Source organism: Falco punctatus (genome assembly GCF_963210335.1).
Source record: "Falco punctatus genome assembly, chromosome: 4".
Lineage (NCBI taxonomy): Eukaryota > Metazoa > Chordata > Aves > Falconiformes > Falconidae > Falco > Falco punctatus.
In genome coordinates this window covers 2,499,023-2,524,407 of record NC_137583.1, presented here as the reverse complement: position 1 = coordinate 2,524,407, position 25,385 = coordinate 2,499,023, and the positions used below count along the sequence as shown (strand labels likewise).

Genomic DNA, 25,385 nt, shown 5'->3' with positions numbered 1-25,385 from the left:
GCCAGGTCCAAATCCTTCTTGAAGCCAACGGAATCATTCAAAGGATGAAGAAAGCTCCGGAATTAAAGAGGAGAATACCCTTGAACTGATTATGCCCTACACATGCAAAATAGTCTGCACTAATTCAGTAATGTTTTACCTCTTCAAGAATAAAGTAGAAATTCTTTAGTTAACAGACAGAATATATTTCCCTTCACGTTTTCATGAAGCAACTGGAAAAATGCGGGACATTAACCAAAAAAAATTCACTTTAAATAAATGTTAGTAGGCAGTGACTGAAAGTCTATAAAACAGGGTCTTAAAAGGAAGCACTCGCCTCAGCTCCGACGACGGTATGCTGGCCGTGTTGCTGTTAGCACTTTTTTCCTGATAAAAATCCACAAGGACTAACCTTCCAGAGTTTTAGTCCTTTTTCACGTACCCTCTGTTACCAGCAACGATTACTTGACGGCTAAAAATTTTCTCAATATGCTTGGATATATTTCCCACGGGAAAAGGAAAAGTTACCCGACTTCTGCCGCAGCAGCACTGCCGCTGTCCCACGGCACAGGCTCGCTGGCCACCGCGGGCATCACCCAGACCGGGGGGCAGCGTGGCAGGGGACTAGCACTTAGCAGCTCACCATTTAGACTGCTTGGAAAACAAGTGAATTGAGGTTTCAGGGCTTCCCTTGCACAGAATAAAATGGTGATTTCATTTGTTAAGATCACTTCTGCTTGCTTCAAACCCAGCCGTTTCTGGCTGCTCTGCGGATCCCAGCCCAGGCACCAGCCTGGTGCCTGCTCAGCGCGGAGGAGCTCTGTGCTGACACCTCTGCCGACCCCGGCTCTGACGTGGAGCAAGAAGAAGCCGGGAGCCTGCAGACACCGCACATGCAGCGCTAAAAAGCCCTCTAAATGTCAGTCAAGGCTTAGGAGAAGTTTGACCTCACGGTTTTGTAAAGCTACCTGGGTTTCTGGTTTCAGCTATCACTTCCATGATTACAATGTAAGTTTACCCTGGAGCAGAGCTAATGACTTATTCATTGTTTTGCTCAGGTGTGCATGAGGTGAAATTTACCTGCTGAGACAGGTATGTGCATCTGTATGATGCACAACTGAGGGAAGCATCAGCTTTCCCACAATGTGTCTCCATCAAAGGAGGCATTCTGTAACAGCTCCTGTCTGCTGCACCTGAAATAGCCCTTATCTTAGGGAGTGAAAGCACTAAACCCTGCATCTTTCGCTGTTTTCTAATGAAGGACAAAAGCCTCGTGCTGTACTAAATACATCCTTTTTTCTTTCTATGTAAAAGAAACCGCTATTAATCAAAAAGCAGTAATTTGAAGGGGAAAAAACGTGGATTGCTTTCACATACGCTTTTTGTAAAAGTCCCTGATATGTTCCGTGTACACCAGGATTACAATGAGGGATTAATGCACAGGGAGAAAGAGATCAAAGTCCAACGGTACGTGTCATTGAATCGGTTTGTCATTTGCATCTGAAATGAAAAGGAACTGCCTGAAAGCAACAAAATAATTTCATCAGTCAAAAAGCTCCCCTGCTGGGATTACTTCTGTAGTGCTCTCCTGAAAATAATAATCCCATTCCATAATCCATCAAGACATATATATTCAATAATGAAATATTCTGAGAGGAAAAGGCAAAGTCACATAACCTCTTCCTCCTCCCAGTCCCTGACATTTTCTGTCCTATCATCACAGGCTCAGTCAGGACAAAAACATGTAACAAAAAACAGGGAGTTGTATGGAGGCAGCATAAAAACTAGCAGCTCCTAAAAGCAATTTACTTCCAGAAGAAGATGGATTAGTACACCTCCTTATGTCAACAGCTATTTAACACTTAGCAGCTTGATCCTAAATACACTCATAGTGCTTAGAAGAATTTCAGAAAGCATAGTTTCTGTTGCATGAAGTAAGAATCAAATGTAAGCCACCGTTACTTTGCAGAAAATGTAGCGTGGCAGGATTTGGCCCATACTTGAAGCGACACCTGCAGCTAACCTTACCTGGGTAATGCATGCTCCAGTGAAAGCCACGATCACAGCCACAATGTTAACAGTGAGCTGGAACTGCAGGAACTTGGAGATACTGTCATAGACGTTACGGCCCCACATCACAGCCTTCACAATGCTACTGAAATTGTCATCTGTTAGGATGATATCTGAGGCTTCCTTTGCAACATCCGTACCAGCAATACCCTGCAAAAATTCGTTGCGAATAAAATTACCAATTAGAAAGTACAGAGACACTTGGAATACAAATCTTCATACTCATTCAAAGCCCACAGCCACCCAGGGACTTCCCAGCACCGTAACAGTGACTGCTGAGTATATCCTGTATTTTACATTTGCTAGGAAGTTAGCTAATGTGGCCTGGTTTTGAAAGTGAATAAGGACGCAGAAAAGGGAATTGACAGAGAGTAGTGGAATTCCTGCGATGATAGTTCTGAGTGTTTTAAATTATCAGCTTAATGACTACTGATCTTCTGAGTTATTTTTGTCATTGATGATATTTTATTAATACACATGAAGAGAATTGCTAACAAAAATGAGAATTATGTATCTTAATATATAGTCTACTATAATAATGTCTTGAGAGTCAGAATATGTTAGGAAGACATTTTTACAATTAGTGATGGATTTTACCAAACATAGTACTGTTGTACTCCACTTTTGTGAAGAACTCAGAGTTATTTTTTCTGTATTGGCACGGGATTCTCCACATAGCAAATAATTACCTTCAAAAAAATACTGAAAAAGTATCACAGCAAGCAATGTCAGTGAATCTAACAGAGTAAATGAAAGGATTCTGAAGCAAAATAACTTACCCTCTCCCATATAATGCTTCACTGACAAGTAATAACTAAACAACTCTGTCAAGACTTAATGAATGAAAAACTTCTTACAGCAAATTTATAATGACACAAACATCAATAAATATGCTCAAGATTATACCATTGCAAAGCCAACATCAGCTTTTTTAAGTGCTGGTCCATCGTTCGTCCCATCACCAGTCACAGCTACAACCTGCCTCTGTTCCACCTGTGTGCTGTCAATGATACCTGCAAAAAATGCGTATGTGTGTGTACAAATACATATATCAAAAATAATATAGCAGGATAAAATGTCCCTCTAAAAAACAGCAGGGTCTGTGTAATATAAACTACGTAATATCACACAAGTCTTACAGAGCTTAGCAGAGTTGATTTTTAAGGAAAATAACGATGAAGGCAGTGTCAACACCACTACACACTACTAGAATTTACATGGAAAGTTCTGATCCTGCATCACCAAAACATCAACAAAACTTGCACAGACTTCAAAGGGAATGAGATCAGCTCATTATGTACTTTTGGAGAATTACTGTTTAAAATTATGTGTCACAGTAAACCCATTTCAGCCCAGCTCTCTGATTAAATAGCAATGGAAAGGATTTGCCAAAGTCTTAAGTTTATGCTTAAAGCTCTCCTAAACTGGGACCAAAGCGTACTATCTGCTTTACTGGGTTGCCTTCTGGCAGTCAGTTTAACCTAAGGATAACAAATGCCATTGATGAATTTTATTTAGCTGGAGCCAGATTAGCATTTTAACAGCCATGTTCAATTCTGCCAAACAATGATTAAGAAGATATAAAATAATTCTTTACATTCTGCAGCAAAACATTGTAAAAAATAGACATAATAAAATAATTTCTACTTTCATTTTTGAGATCATTTGAGAAAATAAAGCACTTTTCACTTAGTGAATCAAGTTTCACCAATTGGCCTCCAGGGAATTATTTTCCACTTATGCAGATGGGCAAAATACAGAAAAGAATAAAGACTTTTTCTAAGGTTACAGAAGAAGCCGTGTTTTAATAGGATGGGGACCATTCACCACTCATGTTTTTATTCCCATGTCAGTCTCCATTTAAGTACGAGTCCAGAATACAGGGTCGTTGTGTAAGACACAAGAACACCTTTCCGTATGAATAACTCTGGGGCCAAAAAATCGCAACATTTATTTTACTAACACATTTTGCACAGTCATAACCTCTAGAAACAATTATCAAAACCTACCCAGTGCAAAAAGCTTTCACTCTAGTCTGGAAAATAAATAACTCATATATCAGATAACTAACCAGAAATAGGAAATTGCAGATTACAGAGCAATAGCTGCCTCCTGGCAAGGTTCAGGCTTATCAGGCACCCAGAAGATTGCAATGCAGTGTGGAAGCAGTTAGTGTCCCGTATTTTTCATTCTTATGAAAATCAGAAAAAAAACTATTCACTTTCTATTGCCAGTATGAACTCCAATAAATGGCACATTACTCTGATAAGCTCTTATAATTAGAGCTTTCAATTTGTTGGGGTGATTTGCCTTTGGTATTTCTAAATAAAACAGGAACATCTTCAGCCACTACCGTTAAAGGCATTTATCCCGGTCTTCCCTTCCTGTTATTAACACATCCTTTGATGTTAAATTAATTGTTTAAGCATCTGAAAAAATTCATTAAAATCTCTGACACATCATGATATTAACTGCTCCAAACAGGTAGACAGCATCCTCTCACAACTGGATTCCAAATGGCAGCGCAACCCAAATCAAGTTGAAGAGGCTTTAACAAATGACCTAACACAGACGTATAAAGTGCTCTAATGTCGATGACTATACCACCAACCGCCTTGCACCAGCCAATTGCTGGCAGCAGCTACAGAATCTGCAAGGTTTAGCGTTCATTTACAAGGTTTAGTGTCATTTTTATCACTAAAAGCAAATTATGCAGCCACGATAAGCCCAACACCCTCCAGAGCACAGAACTGCATCATCAGCAGTCACGGAAAAAGATAGATAAAATAACTCAGTTATCATCAGCATCTCAGCCACGGCCTTCACCGCAGTGACCGCTGCTGGTGTCGTCAGAAATGTCGTGCCGTCAATGCATGGCACAACACCGTGCGGGCAGAACGCAGTGCTAGCCATAGGAAGCGAGAAGATCTTTGCGGAATTTTCATTTGTGCATCAGATAAATTTCTAAAATGGAGCAGTAATGATTATTTGGGATTCAGAGGATTTATCATAGCTATTCTTATGCTTCCTGACTTCTGCGTGCACTCTTTAATCTGTCCCTCCTCCCCTTCCTCGCCTTTCTGAGTGCTTGTCTTCTTTCCAGCGCTCACCTCCTTCCTAACCACATTCACTTTTACATTTTTTTTTCTTTCTTTTACATCATTCTGTTGATAGTTGTGATAAAGCGTCACCTCAAGCGTTTTCAAGTAGTAGGTCTGTATAGATTTTGCAGTGTCAGAGGCGAAGCAGAAGAGGGCTGCCTGGGAAGGGTTCTCCTCCCTCTGCTGTCCTACGCTGCGGACAGCCACTGCCTCGGTGCTCAGTGAAAAATGGGAGGGCATGACCTGGCAGATGGCCAGCAGAGAGAATGCCCATTTCTTTAACATTCACTGGCCTTTCCACCCACCCAAAACAGCTAAAAAGAAGCTTCAGTATTAATCAGTCATGTCTAACAGCCAGGTAACATCTCCAAAATCAACTGCTTTACTCCAGCTGAATACGCTTACATACAGTGTTTAACAGGTCTGCAAGAACAGCGGGGGAATTCCTGAAGTTCTGCCAAGCTCCCTCTCAGAACAGCCTTTGCTGTTTCATGGGTCTGTTCCCTCATCTTACGCTTTTTGACCGTGACTTTCCTCAGACAAAAATAATTTTATCCAACAGCCACGGGAACACACCTTGAGCCCAACACGCCAGCATATGTGTCCCACATAGCAGCGCCGCAGGAATGCGGGGAGCAGTCAGGCTGCTCGCCTACGGAGCAAGTTTTCAGAGCAAGCGGCTTGTGCCTGATGAGGGAAGAGCTGGTGTTTAAAACAACCGTGTACAGCTATCCAGGGGGCACGACATGCACAAGCCTGCTGGAAAAGGTACCAGCACTGCGTACGCAGCTGGAAGTGAAATATATCCTGTATCTCCCACCTTCCTCCCTTCTAACATTAAGCAAGCATTACATCAAATCCACTCAGGATAATCAGGAAAGAATATTAACCAACAATGTGTCTTCCAGTTCTTCTACAAGGAGCTATCTGTACCCGTGGCTCAGATCAAAACCATGACATATAGCCTCAGGTTCTCCCTTTATTGCAGAACAAACGCCGCTTTAATATCGAAACAATTCCTCCTTGCGTTGTCACCCTTAGAGTCACATCAGGAAGGAACCATCGGTGCTGGGAGAAAAAAAGTTCCTGGTTCACCTGGTTTCTAGATCTCTTTCTGTCTCAACTGCTAAACTCAAAACAGGCAGGAAAAACTGAGCTACAGTTGATCATTGTAGAGATGCACGCCAGTTCTGGTGTTCCTGAGGCAGTGAAGCTGATCAGCCCCTATGCTTACACCTATTTATATCTCTTTGACAAGCTAAACACAGACAGATGCAGTAACGTATCTTCCTAGGCATGTTCCCTTCAGATTAGTTTTTAATAGTTCCAAACTTTCTGAAGCTCCCTGCTAATTTAACAGGAATTTAGAAAGTCTGTCTGAAAGAGAAAATGTAAATTCACTTTAGCTACACGCTGACGTATCTGCAGGAACAGAGCTGTAAAGGCTCATGTGAAAGTGTTACAGGTAGCGCTGGGGACAGCAGAGGTGACTGTCAGGGGAAGGGCGCTCCACAAGGTCCTGAGGCCACAAGGGCAGAGCACGGCTAAAGCCCACCGATCCCCGCGCTGAGCACGTGCCACCACTGTGTTATATTCCAAGACTGCCAGGCTGAAGGGGAGCCCTGAAGGCACCAGTGCCTCCCACCAGGTTCCACCGAACGCAGGCTACAGAGCCCTGCCCTCAGGTGAGTGCTGAGTGAGTGCTCACAGCGCAGGCGGCCGCGCACTCACACGCGGGATGCCTCCTGCTGCCTCCCTACTGCTCTCCTGCTCCGCGCTCCAGTGGAGGCTTGGCTGAAGCTGACTCCTTACACTGTGGCACAGGTTATCATTATGAATATTTCTTCAGATGTATTTGAAGAAATAATACATTAAAATTTTCTCTCAAATGAAAATCAAAACCACTTGCAATTTGCAACATGCTGACATGTAATCTCAGAATTTTAATTAATGCACTTTTCTATATTTTTATTATTCTATCTAGTCTCATAGCATGTCTGTGTTAATGAGGTCATGAATACAATACCATCCCATGCAATAATATTTGCAATATTTTAGCAATTAAATCATAGCATGGCCACATTAATGAGGTCATGAATGTAATACTATCCCATGCAATAATATTTGAAATATTTTAGTAATCGAGGGTAATTATTAAAAATATTTTCTTCTTTAAAGTTCCTTTCCTGCTTGTCAATAAATCACCCTGACATGAGAAAAGATTTTAATATCACAGAAAAACAATTTCAGCCTAATTTAAACATATTGGAAAGCACAGCTTCTTTAACTGATAAACTGCATATTTATTTGGTCTTCTTTATGCCTTCTGATAAGATGATGTTCCCCATCAGTACTAAACATTTGCTTCCAATAACATTTTAAAAAACAATATGATATGCATTTTTACTTGTTATATTTAGAAATAGGGTAAAAAAATCTTGAATAATACCAATGGATGTCAGAAAATCCATTTAAAAATGGTATTTCAGTTGGATTGAGATATCTAACATTTTTCACTGAAGCACTTCATGATGATAAACCATTTTGACATTTTTTTTTCAATTTACCTCTACTTCAAAGCCATAAATATTTGACAGAAACTGTCTGCCCAGCCTGAAATGCTGAACCATGCCTTTCTCTAGTCCCTTAGCAGTAGTAAAAACAAAAATGCAAAATAAAGATGATTCTTTTGCTGGGTGGGATTGTGCTATGTTAAGGAGAAAAAAATATTCCCTCCAGCAGCTGTATGTCATTAAAAATTAAACATAAAAAAAGTTTATTTTGTGATGTGTGTTTTTACCCTAGAGCAGATAGAACACATCAAAGAAGAGAAAATCCTCTTTATCCCTCAAGTGTCTGAGAAATACATAACATTTTAACAAGAGGCCCAAAACTAGTGAACACTTAAATAGTTTCTTGTAATTTTTAATGGCCCGTGGAGCATTATCAGCCAAAAAATTCCATCATAATTTTCCACAGACTTGTTCTTGAACTTTGTTAGATACTTAATTGCTCTATCATTTGACCCAGTCACATCGATAAAAAATTAATTGTATTAGTTGCATACAGCATTCAGTAGTAGTAAATATCTTTTGAATTGTCAAAGTGCCTGTGCTATAAAACAATAATTTGTTGCTTATTTTTCTTCAGCTCTTTACTGATTTCATTTTCCCTGGCAAAGGTTTCATTTTCCTCTTAACGGAAAATCCTGAATGATTCAAACGAGTACTCCCAAGGGACTTACTTAATCTGCTTAATGAAACACAAATTGTTGTGTGTTTCTGAAACAAGTAAACTATTAGGCTGTGCAAGTCATCCTCTCAGAGCTATAAGACAGTATTTTATATATACCAGGGAAGTGAGGAGACTTCAGCTAATTTTAATACTGAGCTACAGAGCTAATAATGTTGTCAAAACCAGTAGTCTCCAAACCTTCTCAATCATGAACGCCTACTGGTAAAATCTTTTTGAGCAACACCCCCAAAATACGTACACTATTTATAAATTATACATATGTACTACTGTACTAATATATTATATACATTTTATATATATATATAGTATATATTTATATATCTTGTATATTTTATATAAATATATAAATAAAGGGATGAAATAGAGCTGAAATAAACAGTATTTAAAGAATATTCTTCTTTTTAATAATGGTAAAAAATATCTTCTGCCTGCATCCCAGTGAACTGTCCCTGAGGTGTGTGCACCCCGGTTCAGAGCTCACGGGACTATAGAGCGGCTGGAGTGGGTGAGTGACAGCAGTATGACTCCAGCTGCCTTACAAGACATCTGAGTTCTCCTGCATGGTCCACACTTCCACAGCTCATCACATAACCTCGTCCCAATCCCATAGGATCCAACTGATCCAATCTTCAAATTCATAATGGAACTTCTGCTCTAAAGTCATTTAGGCATTTATTTAAATTACGCAATGTTCAAAAGCCTTTGTAATCAGACATTTATGAAGTCGTATCGATAAAACCTTGCCATACATAAAGGATTTCCTGCCTACATGTGGATTATTATTTAAGCAGACAACCAGCTGAAGAAATGTAACTGATCAGCTGGATCCCCTCCCAGACTTTAGCACCTCCAAGAACTGCTAAGAAGGGTCTCTAGAGTCTGTCTAGAGCCTTACCACAATAACCCAGTTCTCTCCCCATCGGGCAGCCAGCACACACAGTCACCCGCTACCAGGGCTTCTGCCTGTGCTGGCCCCCTTCTCATCACTGTCAGCAATGATGGTATTCCTGATCAGAAAGTTTCTGATCTCATCAGCTGTCTTTTAAGAGTGAGCTTCAGAGTCAACAGGACATTTCAAGGCAACAAGAAGCATGAGCTACAGATAAGAAAAAGGCTTTATGAAGAAAACTGCGACTAAATCCCTCTTTCGTAGGAGCATTCCATCTGCAGACAATGTGGTACAAGAATGTAATTTGTCTGGTGCGGTTTTTATAGGACAAAAACATACGCTAAAAATACAGCCAGAAATCTAAAGGAAGCCAATGCAAATCATACAATTAGTGAGCCTACAGGAAAACAGAATTGGTTTGAAATACGTATCTCTGTTCATGTAATGCTAAAGAGGGCAGCTCCTAGTTACATGGAATAACTGCTATTGTAACATCAAAGATTTTTTATCTTGGAATAATACTATTTTAAAATAACTGTGGGAGAACAGATGCACTTGAATGACTTGATTTACTCTAAATTAGATTATCCTCGTTTTCTTCATAAAGAGGTATAGGCAAAGACTATGAAATCTAGCCACCCTCTTGTATATATGAAGAACAACCTATTTCTCAACAATGATTTCTTTCTGACCAGCAAACACGTATTTTCTCTTCCAAACTAGGGCCTGATTCCAGTTGAATTAAAAGTCAAAAGGCAAATGTGAGATTGCCTACATCTACTTGCCAGACATCTTATTGATATTTCTGTTATTACTGCCAACCAGTTTCCTATTATTTTCCATGTGATGGCTCAGGTAGAAGACATCAGGTAGAAGACAAACACAAGAGACTCGGTCACTTGCAAAACCGCCTTGCATTCTGCATAGATGCTCAATTAGCAACTCAGATATATTCGTAACAGTACGATTTTTACAACGCAGATGATGTGCCGAGCATACTTCAGTAACTTCGGCATTAATTACACACACACAAAAGTAGTCCCCACGCACCTTTTACCAAAGTGTGTTTGTCCGTGGGAGATGAACGAGCAAGCACCCGAAGCTTTGGCCAGATTTTGTCAATCCGCTCTTGCTCAATCTGGAGCGGGGGAACACAAAAAAAAATAAATCCAAAACAGTAAAACTGTTAGCCTGTGATTAGCAAAATATATTGGTGTCCATGTGTCAGGTGATAGTCTTCACTGCTCAGATCTGCAAGTCTTCTCCAAAAGCACAGAAAAACTACAACAATGCTGCAAATGAAGTCAAGGTCAAAAGTAGGCAGTTTTCTCCTACGAAAGCTCAGCTGTTGGCTAATGTACGGAAAATTTTGCCACAGTATCTGATCATCCTTATGGATAATTCCACTCAGAGTCATGACTCTAGATACAGGATAGTGGAGTTCATCAAAGTTGATCAAACATGTTTACAAGTAAAAGTGTGTTGTTCTATTCTACATTTGAATCCAAGTTCTTTGCTTCACTGTGGCACCAATAATAGTAGAATTTCCCCTGCAGACCAATAGCAACAAGGACAAATCTGTGGCATATACTAACATTCCCAGGATCCCATCAATCAATGCAAAGAGTAAACAACTGTGTATGTCTGTTAACGATGGGCTCGAAGAGACAGTGTAGTTTACTTTTTTAAAGGTGATTTCAATAACTTGTGTGTTAGCTCCATCTTTTATGAGGAGTTAAAAATCTCCTGAAGAATAGATGATTACACAAATCATTACTGAGCGGATATAGCAGTATGTTAGATAAAGTGGTATAAAATAAAGACATGAGAGGAGCTGCTTCTTCGTACAGATTGCATTTTTATGAGACAGACCTGCAAAGTGCTGTTGAGTTCCTTCTCCTCTTTGCTAACAAACTTCCTTTCATGCACTTAGTTTTGATTTCGTGTAGACCAGGTTCTACAAACTGCTGAATGGGGCTAGCACTAAACTGGGAGTAGCTCTGTGTGATGAAAAGTCTGCATTTTCACTGGTACTTTCAATTGCAAAAGGCTAGTGGTAGGAAGAAGTAGCAGTCTCTCAGAGTATGGATATGAGGTACACATCTATGCAGGAGAACCAACATTTCCGTGTTCTCGCTATTTTTTAATACACATTTATAATAGGAATGGATTTAATATGTTAATTACCTCTCCCTTCTCATTTCGGATCCTTCTGTTGAACTCTTTCCCTTCAAGGCAGAGAAAGTCTTCTCCTGGATGAATGATTCCACATTTTATGGCGATGGCACGTGCTGTGTTGATGTTGTCTCCAGTGACCATGCGGACTGTAATTCCAGCTCGCTGGCACTTTCTTATGGCTTCTGGGACCTACAAAAGCAATATAACAGGAAAGAAAATTCCTTGATAAGAGATAAAATCTAAAGTCGGGTGTTTCCAATCAGAATATTTTGAGGCTAAGAAATTCATGTAGCAAAAAGAGAAATCATACATGTTACGGCATATTATAGCCACCTGACTATTACAGAATTGAGGTTATACCACAGGCAAGACAAAGCTTGTAACAAGAAGCACACAAATTGTTTTTTCGATCAGTTGCCTAAAGCTTCACCTGACTTTAATAAAAAGGAGTGCTCTGCAGCTTTTTTGATCTTTAGCATCAAGGCACAGCATGCTGAACCTAACATACTCAACCTACACGTAAATATGAACACATGTATTTTGTACAGAAAATTACCTAATTTCTGATACAAACTTTCCTTTCAGTAAGATTATCTAAAAAGTTAATGTAGTTTAGCACTGCTACACCAATTCATGCATATCAACAGGTAGAATTCCTATGTATACAAGTTCAAAATTCCATGTGTAATTTACATATTTCAAAAATGTAAAAATGAAGCATGAGGTTAGTTATACTCCCTTCTGCAGGAGACTAACTTTTCCTACTGTACAGTATACACACCTGGGAAAGAGAATTCAGCATGTAACAGGGTCTGTGAGATTAATGTAGAAGCTATATACTAATGTGCCATCATTTGCAGCTTATTAAAAAAAATAATATTTTTTGTAATTAAAATGTGCAAAAGCTAGGGAATCAATTCCTAAAAATTAAATAAAGCTCTCTTAATACAGCTACTTGGGTATACGAAGCCAGTGCGTATAGAAAGGCTAAATACCTATAGCTGTTTCAGACGAGGGAAAAATTATATTCCCTCAAACTATATAATAATTAATTATAATTTATTAATTTAAGAAAGGGTATCAAAATGGATATTACTTTATACAACAGGAAAGCCACACTATATTCTTCTGCCAGTTCAGTGCAGCTTGCTGATCGTCACCTCTACCATAGATGTTAGTGTACTGTAGAACTCAACGCCCATTAGACTGGATTAATCTCATCCAGTAGTACAGAAAATACTAAGAAAAGGAGCTACCACCTACAGCACTACAATGTTAATTTTGTGCACTTCTAGATATTTTAATTTCCTCTACAGTCACAAGTATGCAACACCGCTGATGGCAGGACATTGCCTGTTACATGACAACCGCTGCTCTGATCCAGGGGTCAAACCCTGGGCTTCTAACGATGTGATGGGGCCAGAAAGGCTGTATGTCTTGGACCGTACGTCAGGCTGAAATTATGCACCCCTAAACCCTACTGTAGATAATAATTATTCTAATCAATGAATACAGTTTCACACTGCGTTACTGCATCTTTATTAAAGGCAATTGTGAAGCTTCTGTTTTCCAGAACACCTCACTAAACTAACCCCTGAAGACCAGACCAGTACTTTTCCCATGGCTACAAAGATGACTCCACCGTCAGACTGCATCCACAGAAGGTGCTCTTTGCAGAAGGACTCTCTGTCAATACAGATTACAGAACCAAGAGAAAAACTAAGGGACAGAGGTTTCTCTTTCCACCTCCTCATCTCTACTGAGAATATTCTTCCCAAAAGTTGTATGCTAGAAACATTTGGACCTGAAGCCTTTTAACATTACAAAGTAGACTGCTAGGGGGGACATACAATCAGATTAAATCTTTTACTTAAGCAAATGACTCCTGATTTACCCCCTTTCCACATTAATAACCCTGACCATATCCCATTTGCCAATTTGGAATGCTCTTAGTATCCACTTCAGCTGTGGTGACCCTCATGCATAGGGGCAGGACAGATTTAGATGACTATCTGCAAAACCTGCACAGGGTATGAACCATGAAGGAGAAAAATAAATTACAGTGCAAACAGAAAAAAAGCTCTAGTCACGTCAAGTGCCAGTCCTATTAAACAAGGTCATGGGAGGACAACCTAGTTTCAAATGCATCTCAAACTCACATATAACTTGAGAAGTAATTATATTTTCCTCTTCCCTCATTTTTTGGACAGCTGGTGGGTGGTATCTTATTTAATACTGTGTACAGTAATTACAGTTAAAATATTGTTCATATTTTTTTATTGCTGTAATGAAGAAAGAGTGTTGGCAGACTGAGTGGGCAGTGGAAGCAGATATTTTCCATCAGTTTTGCAGAGCTTAGGTACACAGTTTATTTTCTCTCTGCAAAGAAAACCTTCTAATGCATGCATGATTACACTGTCCAATGCAGGAATATCCATCAGAATCAGGTGACGAATAAATAGGTGAACATTTGGAAGTGATTTATGCTCATCTCCCAGAAATAACAGATTGTAGGCGTACATTGGCAAATCAGTATAAGCCAGTACAGACTCATTAAAGTTAATCCAAAAAGACTGTCAAAAATCAACAGAGCATCTATACAGGAACAAGACCTCATTCTATTTGTTCTCTTGTATATTTATCAAAGGGGGGGGGGGGGGGGGGCGGATAGGGGGACACACCAACAAACCCCCTCCACACACATACAAAAATAAATACCAAGCAGGTATTTCAGTGCTTGCTAAAAACAATTGCTGATGAAGAATAGGCTCGTGTCTGAATTAACCGAGGAATTATGCAGAAGTCATGGTTCCACTCCGGATAAAGCTGGTCAGTTGCTGGACATCACCATTGAATAATTCATCCATATAGTTTCTTTTAAGGTATGGAAGGAAATGTAAGTGCAATAAAGCTCCCAGCAGTATCATCAGAACAGATGTAGCACTCATATCTGAAACCATGCTAGCATGACACCACTGACACTGCAGGTATCCACATTTTTAAACACTCCCAGGATGCACATGAGCAAAGTGCCACAGGAGCTCTGTGGAAACAAGGAAGCCACCATTTCACATGTGTTAACTCCCACAGTCATCTCAGGGAAAAGGAAGAAACAGCCTTTCCCAGGAAAAACAAGAACGTAATTTAAGGGAAACTAAAGGCTTCCAGGATGGTGACATTGGATTGTTTCACTGGAATTATTAATCTCTCAATTCTGTCAGAATAAATTCTGATATCCAGGAATACTGAGAATATTAACAAAAAGACAGTAGCAGTAATATTTCTAGTCTTTTGTGCTATTTTTTCCTTACAAAAGCAGTTGAAAATTCAGTGGTCACTCCATTTAATAAGTGGCCTTAACTCTGGCAAAATAGTAAGGGCCCTTGTAAGAGCTCAACATCTTACTATTTGCATCTACAATGGTGATTTCACCACTGTAATATACGTATATTACGCTATCCCCACTGACTCAGATATACCACACCTAGGCAGTTTCTCTGAAATTCATGGGTTGGGGTTTTTTTTGATTCATTTCTTTCTCCTAAAGTACTGCTGCTTTTTACCAATGTGCAGAGTAGTAATAATTCAAACATTGTTTTAAATGTTCTTATTAAGTTATTACCGATTTAAAACAGTCAAAAGGGGCAAGGAGGAAAAAAATAATTCAAAAAACAAAGTCCTCCAAAAAAAATTTGTCCAACATTTGGTAAAATTCTGAAATTATAAACATTTTTTTGTGTGTCTTACAATGAAGTAGAGAAGTGTTACTGTATATTCTGGTGTTAAACTACAAGAAACTCAATACATTATTCAAATAATTATCTAGAAATAACATGTGTTCCTGCCTTGATCTTCTTTGATTCTTTACATAGAAGTCAGACCTGACCTCTTTATTTTTAGCAACATTATTCATTTTTACCTCAAGCTCCTAAGAAATCATTCCTTACGAGATGAGAGCAGTTCTCTTATAAAACACACTCACAATAACCACATGAAAGGATAGTTTCCAGCTATTTTCAATAATAACTGCAAATACCGCTGCTACCCATTCCCTCGGCCTGTCGTACCACACGCAACCTGACAAAGTTATTTTCTAAAAACATGTGTCATTAATCGCTTTTGGAGGGAAAGAGGACAGATTCATAGTTCCAATGTTCACTGACGGTTAAAAACTTTCTGAGTTTATATATATGTGAGCTTGAGCATTAAGGGATTATTGCAGATGTAACATTTTAAGAATGTTTTAAAACATTTTTAAAGACTTGCAATGTCAGGTGTGGGGACAGATGGATTAGCAGCAAGACACTATCTGATGACAGATAAAGTGAATGCTGTTTATCTGAAGACTGCGGAGATAAGGAGTTTATCATACAGTTTTCACCTAAGCAAGATTTAGCTTATATTATAACCTTCTTGATACTGAAAAAAGCCCAAGAATGTCCATTATCATGCAAAGCATAGTTACACAGTTGGTACCTGTAGTTGTAATTATATTAATCTAATGTATATGTAATTAAATGCTATTTCCAAAGTTACAGCAGTCAGAAGTATGTAAGAGCCTACTTTATATAAAGGACTTGGGGAAATAAAATTTATACTTTTGATGGTTTAGTAAAAAAAAAATGAATTTCCTAACATGTCTACATTGCCACCAATTCTCAGTGAATCAAACACAAAAGATGTAGGCGTGATTAAAAAACGATCCAGCACAACTGTAAAACAAGACAGAATAAAAAAGACAAAGATTGCTACCAAGCTCTTCTGCAGCATCAGAACCCACTCTTTTTTGTATAAAGGAAATGTAAATTATCTTTCAATGACCTTACTCCGAAGCAAGCCACGCTCACTAACCATCTACTGCAATGACAGCAGAAATGAAGGGTGGATTTCTTGGAGTGAAACAGCGTTAACGGCTCCCCTTGTTTGCAGGAGGTGCCGGGGCAGGTGCTCTCACATCGCACCTCACGGCTGCAGCGGTGCCTACACACCCACCGTGGCCACACACACTGAGTCAGAAAGAAAAGCACCACAGACAGACACGGTGAACGTCTGCGTTTTACACTCAGCACTTGCCACTTTGGGACTTACCTTCCGTCACTCTTTCTAAACTGTAAAACGGAATTAATTCTCCACTGCCAAAATTAATTATCAATACTGTATACCTAGGCCACAAACAAACTTTCTACCTCTTAATCTACCCTTTGTTCTACTGTAGTAATGTAATTTACAAGTGTAGTAGAAGCCATGTGCTTCCAATGTGCACACCCAATACTGATCCTCTCAATTTAGTCCAGTTGAAATTTTAGTCACATTTTTACAAGCCATGTAAGTATAGTAGCCATGAAATCTTCAGCCTTTCCATGGCAAAGCTTTTCCTTGTCCAAATGCAACATTAAAAACAGTTCTCCTGAGTAGCCACCAGTTACAACCATAAGATAATTAGTAAAGTGGCAACTGTTACCTTAAAAGACAAAGCTCCAAGACTGCATGCAATTTCTGTGGAAAGTGAGCATGCCACAGTTATAATCACATCAATTACAATCACTGCACGGCTTTTCTCTACTTCAGGAGTTGCACATCACTGCGCTACTTAAAGGAAAAAAAATTAATATCTGGGAGCATAATAAAACTTCTGCTCATCAGTCTTCCTGCATAATACTCCTTGACAGGTTAACTCACCTCAATCCTGCAGTTCAAAAAGCCCTATTTTGCTTTATTTAAATATTGGTTGATTGATAGTTAATTTTTATCTGGTTAATTATTTGACTTTTTATCAAGTAAACTCTATTTCTAAAGCTCACTTCCATCTTCTTTGACAAAGCTAATAAAAAACCCCAAAAACATAATCTTCAAGAAATCTGTAGTTCGATTTATGTTCAGTTCTCTGCGAAATGCTTTATGACATAAGAATTCGGCATACCTCTGGCCTCACTGGGTCTTCAATGCCAACAACACAAATGCAAGTCAGGTCAGATAATATGTCATTTTCATTGTCCCAGTCAGGCTCCGGGCTGCTGTTAAAGTCTCGGAAAGCAACACAGATAGTTCTCAGTCCATCACAGGCCATAGGTTCAATCACTTTCTTCACCATTTCATCTCGGTCACGAGGTCTGAAGACACGAGGTTCACCAGCGGCATTAAGGATCCTGGAACATCTTTTTTTATTTAAGAAAAGAAAAAAAAAAAAGTTGATTTTGTATTTGCCTGACTGCTGAAAAGTATTTCCTTGTATCAGCTCATTTCATTCAACTCTCTCTTGTTTTGATGGCAAATTTTAAATTTCTAAATTAAGCAAGAAGATTCACTACTGAAAAAACTGAAAAATATCAGAGAGAATTTGTTTGTAACATCACAGAGACACCAAGAGCCCTTCATCCATTATTCCCTCAATACCCATGTAATTAACAAGGTTACAACTTATAATGAAATTGAAAAATCCTTATTTTCCAAAGGGGTTGAATGTAAAGAATCCATCCATAAATTATCGAATGCCAACCCCATTCTTTGGCTAGCGAATGTTAAGAAAAACAAGACAGTTTTGAAGAGTGAGCACTTAAAAAAAATAATTATAAAAGAATAATGGCTTATACTACTAAAGTGCATCATATTTCTACTGTAAGTAGCAAATTCCAAAGATAAAAATTCCCATGGTATGTCTTACTAGTGTTAAAATGTTTTGCATTTTGGAAAAACACAGCAACTAATCTACTGAACTTACTTCTTCAGAACAATTTCAGAAGCTCCTTTGCTGTACATTCGGAAACTACCGTCTGGCATTTTGATAACGGTACTCATCGACTTTCTCACTGAGTTGAACGTGTAAACTTTATAGAGTTTCTCCTCGGGGATGAGGTTCCGAACAGGCTCATAATCCTGCTTCAAATCCAGGACAAACCCCAAGAGACCACACTCCGTCTTATTGCCCACCTGGCGAGGCAGGCCACCCTCTTTTTCTGGTGGCTAAAGAGAAGAATGAATTAGATATGAATTTCTGTAATGATAAGCAGTAGACAATACCTTCGGATTAATTAATAACAAAGTTACATTCTACAGTTCAAGGTCTGAAACTCTTAACGGTGCATTCATGCATCTTCCCATTTTTCAAAGCTAGCAAAAAATCCATAGAGCCAGAACAGACCTGAAGCAGCTATTCCCACAACAAGGAAAATTTCTCTAGATGAATAGCTATATTCAGTCTCTTGCATTTCTTTTCTTTTAGATTAGCCATTGACAGCTGAATAGCTTGTGATGGTTAGGCAACAACATCACTAAAAAGAAGCAACTTTCTTTAGGCTCAAAAATAATTAATCCATGTTTGTCACAAACAGAGGATTTCCTTTTCTCACTTGCTTAGAACTACATTATTTTGCTGACTTTCATGGTTATAATGGCCAGTTAAAGAAAGAACTGTCCTTTTTTTTTTTTTTTTCTACCAGGTATTTTTAATGTAAATATAAGTCTGCATCTAATCATAAGAGTAAATCTCAGTGAAAAAGGTATTTCCAACAATCTGTAAAAGAATAGTTCTACGTCTAAAAGTACTTGTTTCCAGAATTACAATACTTTAGTCTGCTGCTTCAGACAATAAATGCTTCATGGGTTAGAAAAAATGGAGTAGGCTAAACATTTTGCAACTCCTGGCAATCCTCTGTCCTAGGGCCAAGGAAGGCTTTACCTTCCCATTCAGTATATGAACAAACATGCATAGATTTCATTTACAAAATTTCCTGGAGGTGTAGTGCACACCAAACAAAAAGTTCCTGTGTTGTCAAGACTCCAGATTGTCTTAAAGTGACCAGTGTGTGAACTATAGACTGTTGGTGACTTAAAATAACTTTCTTGTACTCAGTAGAATTAGCCAAGCATTGCTTGAGCTAGGGTTGAACTTCTCTGACATGAACCAACAGAAGTTGTCCTTCTACAACTTCAGTTTGCATTGAAAAGAGATTTTCATTTGTCTCAATATAAGATGGTAAGTCATAATTTTCAAGGTGACTTAAAATGTTGCCTCACATTTTACAGAATTAGGACTGCAGGACTTCACTGAGAATCCATGTTCAATCTCACTAGAGACTTCAAAATCCAGTTTACTCTGGAAATGGGATTCCTAAATAGATGGAATTCCCTACCTTACCCCTCAGGGGCATGAGGGGTAATGTGGGGAGTGATTAAAGTTGCAAATCAGTAATCCTACCTAGATTAGAATTTTTGCAACAAGTATGGCCAAAAAAGGGACAAGGGGACCTCTAAGTAAGCATTGGTAAGCAAGTAAGTATTCCAGATAACCACCAATTGCAGCTGGTTTAAAAAATGAAGATCAGATAGAGAACAGCAGACTGGTCTAGAACTGAAGTAAGCAAATAAACATGGATTTTTTTCCACAGGAATCATTTTCCTATCACCAGGAAAATATATACCTGGTGACAGACAGATTGGTGTCATTTCTTTTTCAGAGAGATGCATCTATGGTCAGCTATACATAATAGTATAAAAACCTCTGTCTCAAGAGATTTATCCTCCCGAAAAGAATTGTAACATCTTTCTTCTATATGAACCATCATTTTTACTGAGTTACATGGGTCACATTCCCGTTACTCCAGGGTCAATGTAAAACACTGACACTCAGCAAAAATGTTAATATGATATATTAATTTTATTATATGTTATAACAATTTGCCCTGCTATAAACCCATTATACTGTCATGTAACTTCCCTCTGGATTCTCAGATTCACTTAAGAATCCCTAATTTAGAACACAAGTGCTTGTAGTCATATGTACCTGGAAGGATTGTTACATTCACTGGATATGAAAATCTCAGTTAGGAGTCAAAAAAATACCCTTTAAAATACAGTTTTGTTTAAATAACTAAGGTTAATTTTCATGACATTGCAGGCAAGTTCCTGAAACTTGCTAAGAACTTCAGGTTTCTCAAAGCAGCAGAGCAATCGGCTTCACTGCCTGGTAGCGATGCTAGAGAAGACCCATTTCTCTGTGCACAGCATATCAAACTTTTTCCATTTTAGATCTAAATCCTCATTTATGCTTTGGTTCTCTCTGCCATTCAAGTTAGTGAATCTTGACATTGACTTAAACGTGAATGTCATCAAGCCACCAGCAAGCATGCTGGAAACCAATGAAAGCCATACATTTCTTTCCATCAAAGACATACAATCCTAGACAATAGTTAATTTCTACATATTATTTCACCATGCCCTGATGTGACTGGATATTGTGGGGGAAAAAAAAAATCTACCCACATTTCACAATATATATATAACTAAATATTAGCATCCTTCTCAAATTATTTTTATTTCAACAAAATGTAGATCACACTCTCCTCTTCTTACTGTGGCCTAAAAATAGATTTCTTTCAGCGAACATCTTTTGAATGCAAATACGTAAGCAAGGGGAAAAAATACCCGTGAAAAGAAACTGAACAGACATTTCAGAAAGGTTTCAAAATCTAACAAGTGGCCACCTCCCTCTAGAGCAGCTGTTGTCTCCATATTCTTTGTACATTACATTATGATAAAGCATATGGTGGTGAGAGCTGGCAAGTAGCACTTCCTCTCCTGCACTGCTTCAGCTCAAAATCTATATGCCAAGACCAGTCTCCTTGCAGATTGTTCTTGACAATCCTTTGCAGAAGCTGCTGGCTTTTAAAAAGTCCTACTGTGCTGTAGCTAAATTTATTTCTTGCTGAAATCTGCAGTTTATGGCACCTGGAAAACAATTCAAAGGACAGCCCAAAGGGGTTACTTTTGAATAATTACCTAGGAACAACATCATTGACTCCTCAGAGAATGAGAACCCTGTGACGACATATGAGGGGAAGCTGTTGAACCGTGATTTGCAAATAGGAACTTGGGTCTGTTTGAGCGCCCTGTTTCTCAGGAGCTCAGTGATAGCTCTTGCTCTGGTCACAAGGTCACACACTGCACAGTCTCCTACGAGGAAGAGGCTGCCTCAGTCTCTTCCTCCAATAACACCTTTCCACTGATCCTTGCAATGAGTTTTCAAAAGTGTCTGCCAAGTCTTTATATTGCTTATATAATATTAATATTTTAATTGCAAGCAAATACTTGCGTGTAAAACAAACTGCAGACAGATGTTAAAAAAATAGTTGTTACAACTATCAAATCAAAATAGGTTTCTAGGTCAAAGTACAGCTGTATTATTAAGGCTTAAAGATACTAACCCGAAAGCTAGCATTGACCTCATACTGAATTTGCATTAGAAAAGGAATTTTCAGAATGATTTCACTGGAAAATAGGTGACTAATAAAATCAGTTAAGAAGGGTGAAAGATAAAACTGTGCACATAACTTAGAGGTGCTTCAACTTGTAACTTTACATTAGGAATATAATGCTTCCATTTTTACCATAACACTTACTAAAGCTCATTTTTCTCATTCTCCCTTTTGATGAGAAAAGACAGGACCTGGCAAGAGGATCCAGGTAGTCTTTCCAAAGTTAATGTTAGGTTTTTATGTATTATCTGAAGTCCTAATTTTTTTTGTGTTATTCTCCAGTATTTTACAGTTGAACTACTCCTTTAGAATAATTATGATTGTAAATATACCAATTTTATTACAATAAAAATGGCATTTGCTACATTACTATATCCATATCAAATGTTCCATTTCCACTCCACTCACAACAGGCAAACAGAGAGAGGAAAAGATATTTTTAAAATTAAATTGCAAAAAAATTCCACGCTGTACTTCAATTACTCAAAAAAAGGGAAAAAGAACTAGGACCTGCAGGAATTTTCTCTGTATATTTGAACATTATATATGTAAAAATTTAAAATAATCAAGAAGGATGAATGCTGTTTGAACTGTGTGATATTTATATTTCTTAATTCTGAATACCGTATAAAGGAGAACTACTAAAAACTGGAACTATCAAATTCAGAGATAATCCCTCGTTACATAATTTGAATCAATGGTTTAATGGAAGATATCTACAGTGAGATTAAAACACACTACATCTATAATCAAATGTACCAGCCTTTCGGAGATACAGGTTTATTCAACTGACTTCAAGTTAAATCAAGACAGATTTAGAAATCACTGTTTACCTTGGAGAAAAACTTTAAAATGAAAGATCTTTTTAGCCAAGGATTAAGAATCTAAAACTTTGCTTGACTAAATAGTTTTCAATTACTGAACAGGAAAAGGTTTCAAAAGATGTGTTGACAATAAGAGAGCAGTAAGACTAGACATCAGCTGCTCTAGTTCAAACTGAAGGTGCCTGTGGGGTCCCATGCACTACAGAAGTTGAACAGCAGCACTGTTTTTTCTGTCTCTCATAGTATGACCATTTCCACAGATCCTTCACCTCAGCTATGATCTAAACTCTGGATGTCAAACACCAGAAACAAATTGGGTTTATCTTCTCTTTTGTTGTTTACTATTTGTTCTAAGAGTATTTGTTGTTCTCTAGCTGTATCCCCTGCACCTAACAACACAGGAATGCACACCCCTCCATAAGAACACAACAGAAACTTCGTTAAAGCTCATCTGGAGACAGGCTGGGGTTTATAAGCAAAGGTTCTCTTATAGAATTCTTTTTTTTACACCTACATTATTGTTTAGAAAGTTTACTTAATAACCTTATCTGACTAATGACCCAAACACCACTGTGGAACTTGCCTTTGGTTTCACGGAACTTCTGCCCACATTACACTTCCAACGGTATCTCAGCTGGCATATTAATCACAGGCATGGCTGGGGTAACACCAGTTAGCCAAACTCCAAACATCTCATCAGAAGTCTTGAAAAATCTTTTTGTAGATTCAAACAAAGAAAACTGAAACAGCATCCTAAAGATAAATGTCCCTACAGATACCTGAAATCAGAGCTACACTGTTAAAATGTTATAAACTTATTTTCATAAGGTCTTTACTTAGGAATAAAAATTAGTCTTCACATCTCCTGCAGATTCTGATCTTTTCTACCTCTGAGGACACATCTAGAATAACATTATTGACTTGAGTGATGAGGAAGATCACAGTATGTCCTCAGAATGTTTGGAATTTTAAGGAGTTTTTTCAAGTTAATGATTAATAAGTTGCCTCTGTTTTATACACAGCAGAGAAGACAACATGCTTTCTGGTAATATGCATGCTGTTTTACAACTGGGAATCATCACTGCAAGGTACAATGCTGTTGAAAGTCAGTTAAATTAAAATCAAAAGTCAGTTTGAATTGGGGTCAGCATAAGGGATTGAAAAAGAACAGTTAACAACTCGAAGCTGGTTGCATAATCATTTCGGCACCAGAAGAAACAGGCTGTGTTGAACTGGCATACTGCTCTGATCCCTCACTGCATTTAAAGCCCAAAGTGTAAAAGTTTAAAGGTTTGATGTTTTTTCTTATTCTTGTGCATGCTGCTGAGTAGACTAACACAAATGTCCGCATTCACTTATACTGTGCCTGTCCACCAGAAAGTAAAATTTATCTCCTTTTTACATTCAGAGGACTAAAAAATGTGTATACAATAAACTAATAGAGATCTCTTCCTTTACTTCATTTCAAGCTCAAGCAAAGCATTTCATTTCCAAAGAACCAGAGGTCTTGCATCCCATATAGCTATGATCTTCTAAATTCCTGACTTTGATCCATTTGCTCCATTATTTTTGCACCATTTTTGGGGCCCAATCATTATACATTCATCATTTCAAAGCCAGATGGTACATACGTTTGGAATTTGGCTCTAAACCAGACAACAAAAAGTGTTTGGGAACTCTTTAATAGATGCTGTACATGCTCTGGTAACTAAGACTGGCTGATATTTTCTAAATATACTAGGATTTGTGCTTCACACGGTTACACTGTGCGGCGCAGACATCAGAAAAATATTGCAGGGTGCCATGTAATACACTTTGAGGAATGCTACTACAGCTCATCTCAAATAAAAAAAGTTACAGGCTTTAACAAGAAATTTGATTTTGAAGAGTTTCTGACAGAGAGGAGACTCGAGGGAAAGCAGATGACGGTTGCCTCTAATGGTGGCATGGATTTTGAACTCAGGGCTTATGAACAGCTTGTTTTGTAGGAAAAAGAATAGGACGAGAAGAATCAAACAGAAGGTGATGGGAGAAAGGAAAGTGCTTTTAGTAAATCCCCCTCTATTACCAAAAGTCTATCCCTTTTTCTTTAATGATTTAGACACTTCAACATCTCCATCGCAGACAGGAGGACATGGGGTGTTTGAATTCAAAATCAGTGGGAGGGACAGGATTAAGAGAGAAAAAAATGGATTTACGCAGATGTATATCGGTAGTCAAGCACATCAGCAGTATTCCCTAGCATAAAACAGGACCAAAACGAAGGAGAATGTGGAGAGGGAAATAATAATAAATGGATCACATAAATAAATAAATATCTGAAATTTCACCAGTGCTACCCAGGATTGATGTGCGCCCCATATATCTGTTCTGAAAAGACTGGAAAAGGGGATACACCAGCTAATTCCTTTTGCTTCCCATTATCCACAAAAGCCTAATACCCATAGCAGCTCCATTTCTTGGGAACACGTGCACCAAATAAGCCACCTCACGTTCTCACTATTCATGCTAGGCACGAGCAGCCACCATCATAATCTTATCAAAATCAGGGAAATTTATTCCAAATCCTGACTGACCGGCACTGATTTGTTCACCAGCCTGACACACATTCCACATCTAGACAGCCTACAATGAAAGCATGTGAAACATTTCAGCACTCACGGGAGATATAAAATCTGAAGACTCAAATCAGAAACGTAAACACCAACATTGTTCAATAACAGAGTTGTACATTTCCAGGTTGGTACTTTACACCAGTGAGTGGTGAGGCTGCCTTCGCACCGCACCTGCCACCGGACAGCCCCTTAATTACTACACGCTGAACGCAGCCAGCAGCCTC

General features: G+C 38.4%; 1 protein-coding gene across 16 annotated transcripts in view; it reads right to left on the bottom strand.

Moving 5' to 3' along the window:
- ATP2B2 (ATPase plasma membrane Ca2+ transporting 2) overlaps nucleotides 1-25,385 on the bottom strand; it is a 434,838-nt gene that overhangs the window by 40,643 nt on the left and 368,810 nt on the right. For all 16 annotated transcript variants that reach the window (XR_013927793.1, XR_013927794.1, XM_080385382.1 and 13 more), the window contains 6 exons: nucleotides 18,191-18,432; nucleotides 17,393-17,627; nucleotides 11,482-11,661; nucleotides 10,345-10,432; nucleotides 2,956-3,062; nucleotides 2,008-2,199 (listed from right to left, as the gene is read on the bottom strand). Coding sequence is in view for 14 of the 16 variants with exons in the window: in XM_080385382.1 (XP_080241508.1) it covers nucleotides 2,008-2,199; nucleotides 2,956-3,062; nucleotides 10,345-10,432; nucleotides 11,482-11,661; nucleotides 17,393-17,627; nucleotides 18,191-18,432 (1,044 nt within the window). In the remaining 2 variants the exon portion in view is untranslated. The remainder of the gene's footprint in view (nucleotides 1-2,007; nucleotides 2,200-2,955; nucleotides 3,063-10,344; nucleotides 10,433-11,481; nucleotides 11,662-17,392; nucleotides 17,628-18,190; nucleotides 18,433-25,385) is intronic.